Consider the following 12,185-nt stretch of genomic DNA (forward strand, 5'->3'; position numbering starts at 1 on the left):
GGACCTTGAATATACTTTTTTCACTCCGTGGCTGAGTTAGTTGGTCTCAGGCGTAGATAGCAAGGTTTTTCTACCCAGTAACTGGGGTTTTTCCGTCCAGCAAAACAGGCAAATCAACCATAGAACATAAGCAATTTACAGACACCAATACGGGTTGATGTATTTAATTACGGGTAACCCTAAAATAATAATAAATAATTGCTAGCCCGTGCCTTTATCCGGCATTGCATGTGCACGTGTTTCACTCTATCATCGTCGTGGTCAGTAAGATTCGTAAATATTTATATAGTTTTGTATTGTATATGTTATTATTTGTATAATAGTAACATTATACTGATATGCTAAGATTATAAAGCACTGATCGATTTATAATCAGGAAATGGACCAATGTAATTATTTCTTGCGCATTTGTAGTGACATTATTTCGTCCGCCCTCGCTCCCATTCAATTGAATAAGTGACGTAGTTGCTCAGCGCTCTTTTCCCATTGGTTTGAATAAATACCACTAGGAGGAAAACTTTTTCAATCTATAGAGAGATAAAAATATATACAATAATATATGTAATATAATATATATATAATATATACAATAATATATGTAATATAATATATATATAATATATACAATAATATATGTCATATAACATGTACAATAATAAATATAATATAATATATACAATAATATATGTCATATAACATGTACAATAATATAATATATACAATAAGAGTGGTAATCAATGGACAGTGCTCTTCGTGGACAAATGTTATTAGTGGAGTTCCCCAGGGTTTGGTGTTGTGGTCATTGTTGTTTTGTATACTTATCAATGATATTGATGAGGATATATGACGGTTAATGTCCAAGTTTGCAGATGATACAAAGGTTGGCAGGGGTCTTAAAGACAGTATGCTACTCCAACTGGATCTAGATAATTTGGGAAAATGGGCTGATAAGTGGCAACTGAAATTTAACATTGACAAATGCAAAGTACTGCATATGGGTAGCAATAACCGAAGAGAAACTTACCAACTGTATGGTACTAAATTCAAGGAAGTGGAAATTGAAAAAGGCCTACGGTAATTGTCCAGTCAAATATGAAGTTCGCTGAGTAGTGCAGACGTGCCGCCAGGGAAGGTCATGGAGTCTTGTCAATGATATCTGGGAATTTTGCTAGCAGCGATAAGGTTATTATCCTCGTGTTTAAGGCAATGGTCAGGCCACAGTTCGAGTACTGTGTACAGATTTGAAGGCCTCATTTTAGGAAGGTTTTAGAGTTGCTTGAATGAGTAGAGATAAAGGCAACAAGACTAGTGAGGGGAACAAAAGAGGTGCTGTGCCTTAAGTTCTGCAGATTGCACTGTCTGGAGACTAGTCACCTGCGAGGTGATCTGATTGAGGTGTATAAGGCCTTGAATGGGTTGAGCAAGCCGAATGCGATGAGATTCTTCCTCTTTCTCAGGCTAAGAACCTGAGGGGGCACAGTTTCAAATTGAGGAATGATAGTTGTAGAATAGATGTGCCTTTAGCCAGCGGGTAGTTTATTGGTGGAACAGGCTTCCATCTTTTGTTGTGGAAGCTAATAGCCTAAATAAATTTAAGGCTAATCTGGACAGGCATTTGGAACGAATGGAGGGATGAAATGGGAGAGTTTTTTTTTTTTTCGTTTTGTTTTTCTTTCTTTTTTTTTTTTTTTTTTTTTTTTTTTTGGCTGGTGCTGCATAAGCTTGCTTTCTTGCATCGTATGCCTCTACTAATGTTAATGTTAATGCTAATATATATATATATATATATATGCCTCCACTTGGCGAAAGAACATCGGTACGGGACCTTGAATTAGTATTAGTATTAGTAACGGCCGCATGGTGCAAGAAAGCTTATGCCGCACCAACCAAAAAAAAAAAAAAAAAAATCCGATCAAAACAATAATAAAAACAGAAAATAAATAAATAAATAAAATAAAATAAATAACTAAATAATAATAATTAATAAATAATAAAATAAAATAAAATAAAAAAATAAATAAAAAGGAAATTAAACCTATCATCCTATGCGCTTCCCTTACCCGAAAGTACTATCCAGATGACCTTTGAATTTCCCCAAACTGTCGGCCTCTACCACCGGAAACTTATTCCAGTAATTTATAACTCGCTGGCTAAAATAAAACTTCCTGCAGTCCAATCTAAACATTTCCCCCTTTAACTTGAATTTATGTCCCCTAGTTCTAGCATCATTTATAATCTTGAAAATTTTGTCCTCATTCATTTTACTGATGCCTCTCAGAGCCTTAAACACCTCAATCAAATCTCCTATAAGGTGTCTAGTTTCCAAACTCTGCAACCCACATATTCGAAGTCTTTCTTCATAAGGACGCCCTTTTGCCGATCTCACCAGGCGAGTTACCCTTCTTTGCACCCTTTCAAGAAGCTCGATGTCTTCCTTTAGGTGCGGTCTCCGCATGATTGGAGATGGGTCTCCTCCTCTGATGAATCCTGTTTTCAGTTATTTCGAGCGGACAGGAGTGTGCGTATTCGGCGGAAACCGCACTTAGCTATGCACTCGCCACGTCAACTAGAAACTGTTCAGTCAGTGATGGTCTGTAGCGTGTTCACTTGGCATTGGGAACTCCGGTATGTCTAGGCTCATCTCTGAACTGACTAGGTTATGTGTCACTCCTTGCAGGCCATCTGCATAACTTCATGGTTATCGAGTACCCACGGGGAAACGGACTCTTCCAGCAGGACAATACCCACCCCACAGAGCTGTGGTATTTAGGCTGTGGTTAGAAGAGCCTTCCGCAGATTTTATCACCATGAAACGGCTTCTCTGTTCAACGGACATGAACCCTGTGCAGCATATTTGGGATGATATGGAAAGGCCTGTTCGAGCTTTTGATCCTCTAACCAGGAATGCGACGGGGTTATGAACAGGGGTGCAGCAAGCCTGGATACAAATACATGTGGAACCATTTCGTGAACTAGTGGACTCAATTCATCGCAATGCGACTGCCCTTATCCAGTAGATATCTGTAGATTTCTGTTCACGCAGTGTAAGATATGTTACTGCTATGAATGGGATGGAGATACGGACGCAAAGCAAAGTTGGCTGAGAGCGTCACATTTTTACCCCGCTTTTTTTTCTGCATTCTGTAGAAAATCTAGCGACGTAAAAGTTATATCAGCTTAGCTTTTCTAACTGAGTCCCTGCAAAGTTCCGACTTTATTCCTTCATAGGCGGTTTGTTCCGGTTTTCGGTTCAGAATTTCCTCCTAGCTCGATTTTCATCACTGAAAAATATTTCTTTTCGGGTTAGACCTGAATTGCTATTTTCATCCCATCTCAATAGTTATGTGTATTATCCATCTTGAAGTTTCATACCAAGATCAATATCATCAACTGCCTCGTCTATATTTACCTTGATTTAAATTTGTTTCAAGTAATGTTACGAAACTAGTATAATTTATTTCGATTTATAAATTCGTTATGCGTTGGAACTGTATGTAACGCCATACCACAGAGTGTAAGATACTCTTGTGATATATCTTACTATATGTGTATTCTGTGCGTCGTACTTTGATTCGTTTTGCTGGTAGAGCGATTTTCTTGAATTCGCAAAATAACAATGGCCCCTACTATTGTAAGCAGGCCTTTTCTTGGCATGCAATGCGATTGGAATGAGGTTTTACGGTTAGTTATTTCAGTTACTGAAATAGTTATAGTTTTAACGAGCAAATATTTAATTAATTGTTTGCAGAATAAACCATATACGTTTAAAAAGGCATTACCCAGGTATTAAACTGATTTCTGAGGTCTCCCTGTTATTTTCTGAATTAAACTGTAATCAACCGAAAATGCCTTTAACGTGAAATAGTTGGCGCGATTAATTTTCATTTGCTAATGTTTTTATCATTATCATTATTATTAGCTATGTGGTGCAAGGAAGCCTGAGGCTTATGCTGCACCAGCCAAAACAAAAAAATTCCCAAGTTACCCTGAGAGAGAGAGAGACAAAAGTAGAAAGGAATCATCAAGAAAGAGAAGAATGATGATATCCAGCTCAGGACCCTGTGTTTGCCAAGCCCCTACTCACCAGATGTGAGCCCCTGGGTTTTGGAGTGTTCATATTTCATAACAAAGTATTATCAGGAAAGTCAGAATTTTACTTTAGCAAAACTATGGAGTAGAAAGAAAAGGGAAAGGCGAAACCACTATAATGTTGGGTAATGATCCATAAAAATATGTTGGCAGCTGGAGTACTGTCTAACCCAGTGGTTTTCAACCGGGGTGCCGCAAGAACATTCTTGAGGTGCTGTGTAATTTCGGTTTAAGTTACTTAAAGTTATTATTTTATTTTTTTGAAATTTATACATTTATTTCATTATAAAAAGGTGTACGGTATCCATTGTACCGTATCTTTTTAATTTTGTGGTGATCCATAATTGATCTTTATATAGTACTTCTGTATAAAGAATAAAATTATTATATAGGTATGTATTAAAAGGTTGAAAACCACAGTGTTAGGTATTTCTTTTGGCCTAGGGATACTGCGAAAAAATTACTGGACAGTACGGGTGCCGTGAACCGAAAAAGTTTGGGAACCACTGGTCTAACCTTAAACCCACATTTTTCAATTTTAAAATGTCAGGAGGAGATGGGAAATACAACCTGAAAAATATATTTAGAATTTGCTAAGGGCCAAAAGAATTCTTTGTCCTCCCTATTAATAGTCTGTTAGTGGGGAAGTTACCTCACCTTTTCCTACCCGTAGCTGTCTGCTGAACATGAACATTGGTAGGATTGAGGAAAGCATGAAAAAATTACTTGCGGGCTGACGCCAACATAGGATAATAGTAAAGTGTTGAAGAATTATGATTGGCTGTTGCAGATGTATAGGATGTGTTTGATACTCCAGCTAATTAGTACAGTATTAATATTGACACCATGATAATAATAAAAAAAACATTTCTCATTCCTTTCAATAATTTGTACGGTGCCTTAATTTATTCAAGCTACCCACCTCCACAATGTTAGGTAGAAGTTTATTCCATTGATTATTATTATTATTATTAGCCATACCACAGAGTGTAACGCCAACATCTGGAAAGTTTTTAACTTTCCAGATGTTGACTGGACTTTTTGGGTTGGTCATTCACAAACTAGCAAGACTTTTGTGGAATTCTTGGATGACTGTTTTCTACAGTAGTGATTCTTCATTCATTAAGAATATGCAGATAAAAGATCCACTAGATGGTGCAAGGAAGCCAGAGGCTTATGCTGCACCAGCCAAAAAAAAAATTTCCATTTCCGAGTTACCCTGAGAGAGAAAGAGAGAGAAGTAGAAAGGAATCACCAAGAAAAAGAATGATGATATCCAACTCAGATTGGATATCATCATTCAGGACCCTGGGTATGCCAAGCCCATACTCACTAGATGTGATCCTCTGGGGTGATTCTCTGGCTGAATTGAAATTTATGTACACCTATTCTGCAACCATCCTTTTCCAACTAAGTGTATGGCCCCTTGTGTGTGTTTCATCTGAGAAATGGTAAAGATACCATCAGCAGTATCAGTGTATTTAACTCTCTTAAAACCTTGAACATTTCAATTAGGTTATCATGCAGATGTCTAGTTTCTAGAGATTACAATTTAAAAAACCTCATAGTCTTCCTTGGTAAGGTTATCCTTTTGTGCCCTAAACTAATCTTGCTGCTCTTTTCAGAAAAATGGGGCTTCCGAACCTGTATGCAGTATTCCAGATTTGGCGTAACCGTTGCCTAATACAATGGGATAATCACCTCTTGGCCCTCCTCACAAAGTTCTTATATATTGTTGGCAGAATCACTGGGCTGCTGGTTTGTACTACTCAGAGAATTTCATTTTGGACTGTACAGTTATCCCTAGATCTTTTTCAGAATTTGCAACCTTCAGTTTGGTACTATCAGTTGGTATATTATTCTAGGAGTACTGCAGCCCAAATTCAGTTCCTTGCTTTTATTGGTATTAAACTTCAATATCAATTTTTCAACCTATCTGTTGAGTTGATATGGATTCTCTTGAATAAGCATATTCTGATTTTACTGTCACTAACCACTGTGCCTACTTTCATATCATCAGATGATTCAAATATGATGACTAATGACTTCGTCGAAATCATCTGAAGACTTTGTATCATCAGATGATTCCAATATGATGATTAATACTTTGAATAATCTGATGATTCAGCGTATTAGTCATCATACTTAACCTGGCTTTGTATTGTATCCCTCTGACAGGGCGATTGGGAAAATATTTAATCCTAGTGACTCACTGGTTGGGGATTAGTAGTTGATTCTTTCTGTATCTTCCTAATAGTGTCTTTAAACATATGTGCTGCTTTTGTGGTCCATTTATATTGTTCACTTTGCTACACTACTTTTCATCACAGTGGCATGCATTTTGCTATCCAGAGGCTTTTCAAAGTTAACTGCTCACCTATGTGAGAATTATCACAGAGAATAAAAAATTTCAGTAGAGTTTGTAGTTATGTTAAACGTGGTGTATTTGCATTCCAGGATGGTGTCACAAAAGTATCCTATATTACCAAAAAAGGTCAGAATGTTATTCATCAAAATCGATGGTTTTACTGGAGAGTAAAAAATTTCTATTGATCATCACAATTTACAATTCTGTGAAAGGGGCAAGCAGGGGCTGACATACTTCGATGAGTTGTGTTGCTATGTATGTAATCAGCCAGAAATGCTGGATCATGGCGTTTTTTTTTTTTTGTTTTTTTTTTAATAAATTTAGAAGGCATCAATTAGCAAGTGACATTCAAGTGGTAATATGCAAAGAAATTGTTCATAGTAAAAATAAAAATTGACATGATAAAAGATGGGCACACAAAGTGATATATTGCAATTGCTTATGTATTTCAGCCCTGCAGAATTTTCACATTATGAATGATGTCATGTTGCTATTGAAGACATTGTAGGAATAGCGGAAACATAGTGTCACTCAGACATAAGTGATGCTGAATTTGAATATGGGGAGTACAATGTTAACAGGAAGTTCAGCAGTGGTGGAGGGATTATGCCCACTGTTAAGAAGCATATTAAATCAAAGGCAGGGCATCCAGTTGACATGGGTAACGAATACAATGTTGAGTCAATTTGGTTTGTTTTTTGGAAAAACAAAATTGACAGTAAGAGTGTGTTATACACCTAATGACCATGATGAGCAATGGCGGATTATCACACAGGCATAGGCTTCAGGCCCCATATGCCCAGGAGTCCCCAGACTGACAAAAAATTGCTATTATTTCATTTTAAAGCTTTAACTCACATGAAGATTTTATTTATCGAAAACGACACGGTGATCACAATGTTAGAGCTGTGCACACATACAGTATATCGCTTGCCGGTGAGTAGTGAATTGCATGCAACGTTTGTACACAGACAATAACACTTACAGGTTGGCACAGATTACATACTTATGTTTACTTATAATTTTTGTTCAATTTTTCTTATTATAGATATAAAAATTCGTGCCTTGTATTTATTCATTTAAATTACAATATTTTAAAATTTTAAGTGGTCCCCCAAACTTTGTATGTGCTTTAGGTCCCTCAAATGCATAATCTGCCACTGGTGAAGAGTACACCAAACAGCTATACAGAGAAATAGAGTGGGCCAGCAAATCATGTCTCATAATGGGGGATTTTAACTTTCCAGATGTTGACTGGACTTTTTGGGTTGGTCATTCACAAACTAGCAAGACTTTTGTGGAATTCTTGGATGACTGTTTTCTACAGTAGTGATTCTTCATTCATTAAGAATATGCAGATAAAAGATCCACTAGATGGTAGCGATCACACTGTATTAATGTGGAATTTAATTGAAGAAAAACTATTGCCAAGAGTAAAGAAAAAGGCTTTTGCTTTCATAATGGGGGGTCTTAGGCAGTTTTTAAATACTATGCCTAGGGACCAATTAATGATGTTACAAACAACAACAAATTCTAAATGGAAAGTATTCAAAGAAGTAATCAAAGAAGCTACAAGGCTTATCATACCAACAAAGAAATACTGTTCAAGGTTTAGACTTAAATGGATATCAGATGAACTATTGAGACACTTGGCAGAGAAAAAAAAGTGCATGGGATGCATATAAATTATCAGCTGATATAGAAGCCTGTGGTAGATATAAATTAGTCTATAATCAAGTCACGAAGGAGGTTAGGCAAGCCAAGGCAGATTATGCCATGGCAATGATTGTCCCTGGCAAAGAATGCCAGGAAAAACAGCAAAGAATTCTATGCTTATATTAACTGTAGAAGAGAGGAGTTGAATCACATCTGGGCCACTTGATATCTATTTGTTAACTGTTGATAATCTTGCTCAGGTTGCATTCAAATTGAATAGGTATTTTGCATCTACATTTGCACATGAGGAATTCTTTAGGGAAGGGGATGTCAGAAGTTTATCAAACTGTGTAACGAGTATCAAAATGACTTTGTGATAACTGAAAGGAAACTGGGAGAAATTGTTGAAAATGGCACCTGAGGTGGATAGAATCTATCCAATTACCATATTTCTTCGATTCTAAGATGCACTTTTTTCCCTCTATAAACGTTTCAAAAAACGGGGTGCATCTTAGAATCGATGGTGTCTTACAATTGCAGTTTTTTTTTTCGAATTTTCCCACACTTTGCACACTGCACCACACGTTTTGATTTTACATGGAAACCCCGTCTCCATGTTTGACCATTATCGCATTCTCCAATTCCACTGGAAGACTGGCTAAATGTTGTGTGGAATAGACATCCTGGAAATCTTCGTAACCCACCTAGCATGCTAGTACTTGATGCATTTCGTGGACATTTGTCTGAACAAGTCAAAAATAAAATCGTGAAAAAACGTGGTGACTTAGTTGTGACTCCTGGTGGCATGACTAGCCAACTGCAGCCACTCGATGTTTCAGTCAACAAACCATTTAAGGATTACTTGAGAAAGGAATATGAATCCTGGCTGTTGACTGACAACCTTCCGCTGACACCTTCCGGAAAAATTAAGAAAGAGCAGCATCAAAATTGGCAGAATGGGTATCAACAGCTTGGAAGCTAATCCCAGAAAGAATAGCGCAGCACTCATTTAAAAAATGTTGCAGCACCAATGCTCTTGATGGCTCAGAAGACAATATATTAGGGGATAATGAAGATAACGACGACTCACAAGAATCAGACTCTGATATTGATTCAGATGCAGATATCGACGGCTCAGCAGATTCAGATGGAAGTGATAAATAACATACCTACTGATAAATACTATTGTTGTTAGTAAATTGTATTCTATTATAATAAAAATATTTGTTAGATTTATTTTAGCGTTTTATTTTATTTATTTTATTTTTTCTTAGAATCAAAGCTTTTTTTCTGTTGATGGTACTGAAATTAAGGTGCTTCTTTCAATCGATGGCGTCTTAGAATCACAGAAATACGGTATATTAAAGGAGGTAAGCAAACCCTTAGTCATAATTATGAGAGCATCCTTGGATTTAGAAGAGGTCCCTATGGACTGGAGCTGCGCAAATGTATTTCCAGTTCAGAGAGGGGGATCAAAATGCAACAAGAATAATTAGACCTTTTTAGCTTAATGCCTGTTCCAGGGAAAGTAATGGAGTCACTGATTAAAGAAATGATAATGCAGGATCATCTGGACAGGCATTCAATTATATTGCAGCCAAAGCATGGATTTGTTGAGGGGCTGTCTTGTCTAACCAATCTGATTGGTTACTATTATGCAGTGACCAAGTAACTAGATGGAAAAAATAATTTTAACATATACTTGGATTTCAGGAAGTCTTTTGATACTGTTGTACATAAAAGACTGCTATATTAAGGGCAAGATGCTGCTATAGATAAAGGGGATGGTTGAGTGGGAGAAGATGGAGAATGGTAATCAGTGGGCACTGCTCTTCGTGGATTAATGTTATTAGTGGAGTTTCCCAAGGTTCATTGCTGGGCCTTTTGTTATTTTTAATATTTATCAATGATATTGATGAAGGTATATCAGGCTTAATGTCTAAGTTTGCAGATAAGACAAGGCTGGCAGGGTGGTTAACGACAGTTATCAGGGTGGGATACTGCAATAAGATCTAGGAAGATCGGGTTGATGGGCTGAGAAATGGCAGTTGAAGTTTAACATTGACAAATGTAAGGTACTACATATAGGCAGTAACCCCATAGTAATTTATCAACTGTGTGGTATTGGCCATATGGTCAAGGTAGCCTAAGGCTTGTGCTGCCCCAGCCAAAAAAGAAAGAAAGAAAAAAAAAAAAGAGTAAAATAATAATAAAATAAATAAATAATAAAAGAAAAGCAAATAGACAACCTCTTCCCATAGGTAATTATCCAGCTGGCCTTTGAATTTCCCCAAACTGTCAACCTCCACCACCCATGTAGGTAACTTATTCCAGTAATTTATAACTTGCTGGCTAAATTAAAACTTCCTGCAATCCAATCTAAACACCTCCCCCCCCACCAGTAACTTTAATTTATGACCCCTAGTTGTAGAATCATTTATTACCATGAAAATTTCATCCTTATTTATTTTCCTTTTGCCTCTCTATGCTTTAAAAACCTCAATCAAGTCTCCTCTAAGGTGTCTTATTTCCAAGCCATGCAACCCACATATTCAGTCTTTCCTCATATGGATGCCCTTTTGTCGATCTCACCAGGCGAGTCACCTGTCTTTGGACCCTTTCAAGAAGCTCAATGTCTTTTTTTAGGTGTGGTCTCAAGACTTGAACATAGTATTCCAAGTGTGGTCTAACAATAGACTTATATAATTGGATTATGATGTCCTTATCTCTATTAACAAATATTTGATAAATCATTGATAGGACACCATGGTTTTCCTTGCAACCTGTCTACAATGCTCAGAGAACTTCATGTCTGACTGTATCGTAACTCAAGTCTCTTTCTTCCACTATTGACTTTAATTCAACTCCAAGTGTATAAGTTGTTTTGGGGTTAGTGTTTGCCAGGTGTAAGGCCTTGCACTTTTCTGGATTAAGGCATAGCAGCCACTTTTCTGACCATCCCTGAAGTCTCTCTAGGTCATTCTAAGGAATCTCTGCTTGGCAGTGATCATTAACTGCTCTACCAATCTTTACATCATCTGTGAATTTTGACATCACGCCCTCTATCCCTTTATTGATGTCATTTAAGAAAATGAAAAACAATAGTGGTCCTAATACTGATCCTTGGGGAACCCCACTTTCTTACATCAACCCAATCTGAGGAATAAACATTTATCACAGCCCCCTGCCCTGAAGCCATCCTGCTATCCATCTAAAGATTTTCTCTGTGATTCCAACTTGTTCCAGCTTATAAAGTAACCACTCATGTGGGGCTGAGTCAAATGCTTTGCTGTAATCCAAACAATGTCGAAGAAATTATGACCTAAATCCAGTTCACGAGTGACCCTGTCAAAAGCTAACTAGATTTGTTAAACATGATTTTCCCTTTACGAAACCATGTTGCGTACCCTTCAGAATTCTATTTCTATCTAAATGATCCTGAATTTCCACCCTTGACCATTGCCTCCATGATTTTTCCCTACTACTAAAGTTAGACTGCCCATTCGGTAGGACGCCTCTGTAGCCAGGTGGGCAGGAGCAGGTGCGTAGCACATGCTTCTTGATTAGACCGGGGTTCGAGCCCGTCACCACCAAATACAGAGGATGCGGAAAGGTCAGAGAATGACCACCGCATATTCCCGGAGCAATATGGCCTTAGTTGCTAATGCTCCTAAAAACCAAAAATAGCAAATAGCCCATTCGGTAGGACGCCTCTGTAGCCAGGTGGGCAGGAGCAGGTGCGTAGCACATGCTTCTTGATTAGACCGGGGTTTGAGCCTGTGCCCACCAAATACGGAAGATGCGGAAAGGTTAGAGAATGACCACTGCATATCCCCGGAGCAATATGGCCCTAGTTGCTAATGCTCCTAAAAACCAAAAAACAAACAACAAACAAACCCATTTGGTAATTTCCCACTACACTCAGAACTGCCCTTATGTATTAGAGATACATTGGCACTTTTCCAATTCAACGGAATCTCTCCTGAGTCCAGTGATGCTCTCATAATTAGCCTCAATTGTTCAATGCTCTCACTTGCCACCTCCTTTAAAACTATAGGGTATATGCCATCAA

The 12,185-nt window shown here is 37.5% G+C and overlaps 1 protein-coding gene across 2 annotated transcripts in view; it reads left to right on the plus strand.

Annotated features, from left to right (window-relative positions):
- Positions 1–3,430: 3,430 nt before the first annotated feature.
- Positions 3,431–12,185, plus strand: part of LOC150081525 (proteasomal ATPase-associated factor 1-like) — a 131,965-nt gene continuing 123,210 nt past the window's right edge. For both annotated transcript variants that reach the window (XM_090379359.1, XM_090379358.1), the window contains exon 1: positions 3,431–3,681. In XM_090379359.1, coding sequence (XP_090235485.1) covers positions 3,669–3,681 — 13 coding nt within the window. In that variant the 5' untranslated portion in view covers positions 3,431–3,668. The remainder of the gene's footprint in view (positions 3,682–12,185) is intronic.

Source organism: Mastigoproctus giganteus, chromosome 8, assembly GCF_048544385.1.
Source record: "Mastigoproctus giganteus isolate SK-2022 chromosome 8, ASM4854438v1, whole genome shotgun sequence".
In the NCBI taxonomy this organism is placed as follows: Eukaryota; Metazoa; Arthropoda; class Arachnida; order Uropygi; family Thelyphonidae; genus Mastigoproctus; species Mastigoproctus giganteus.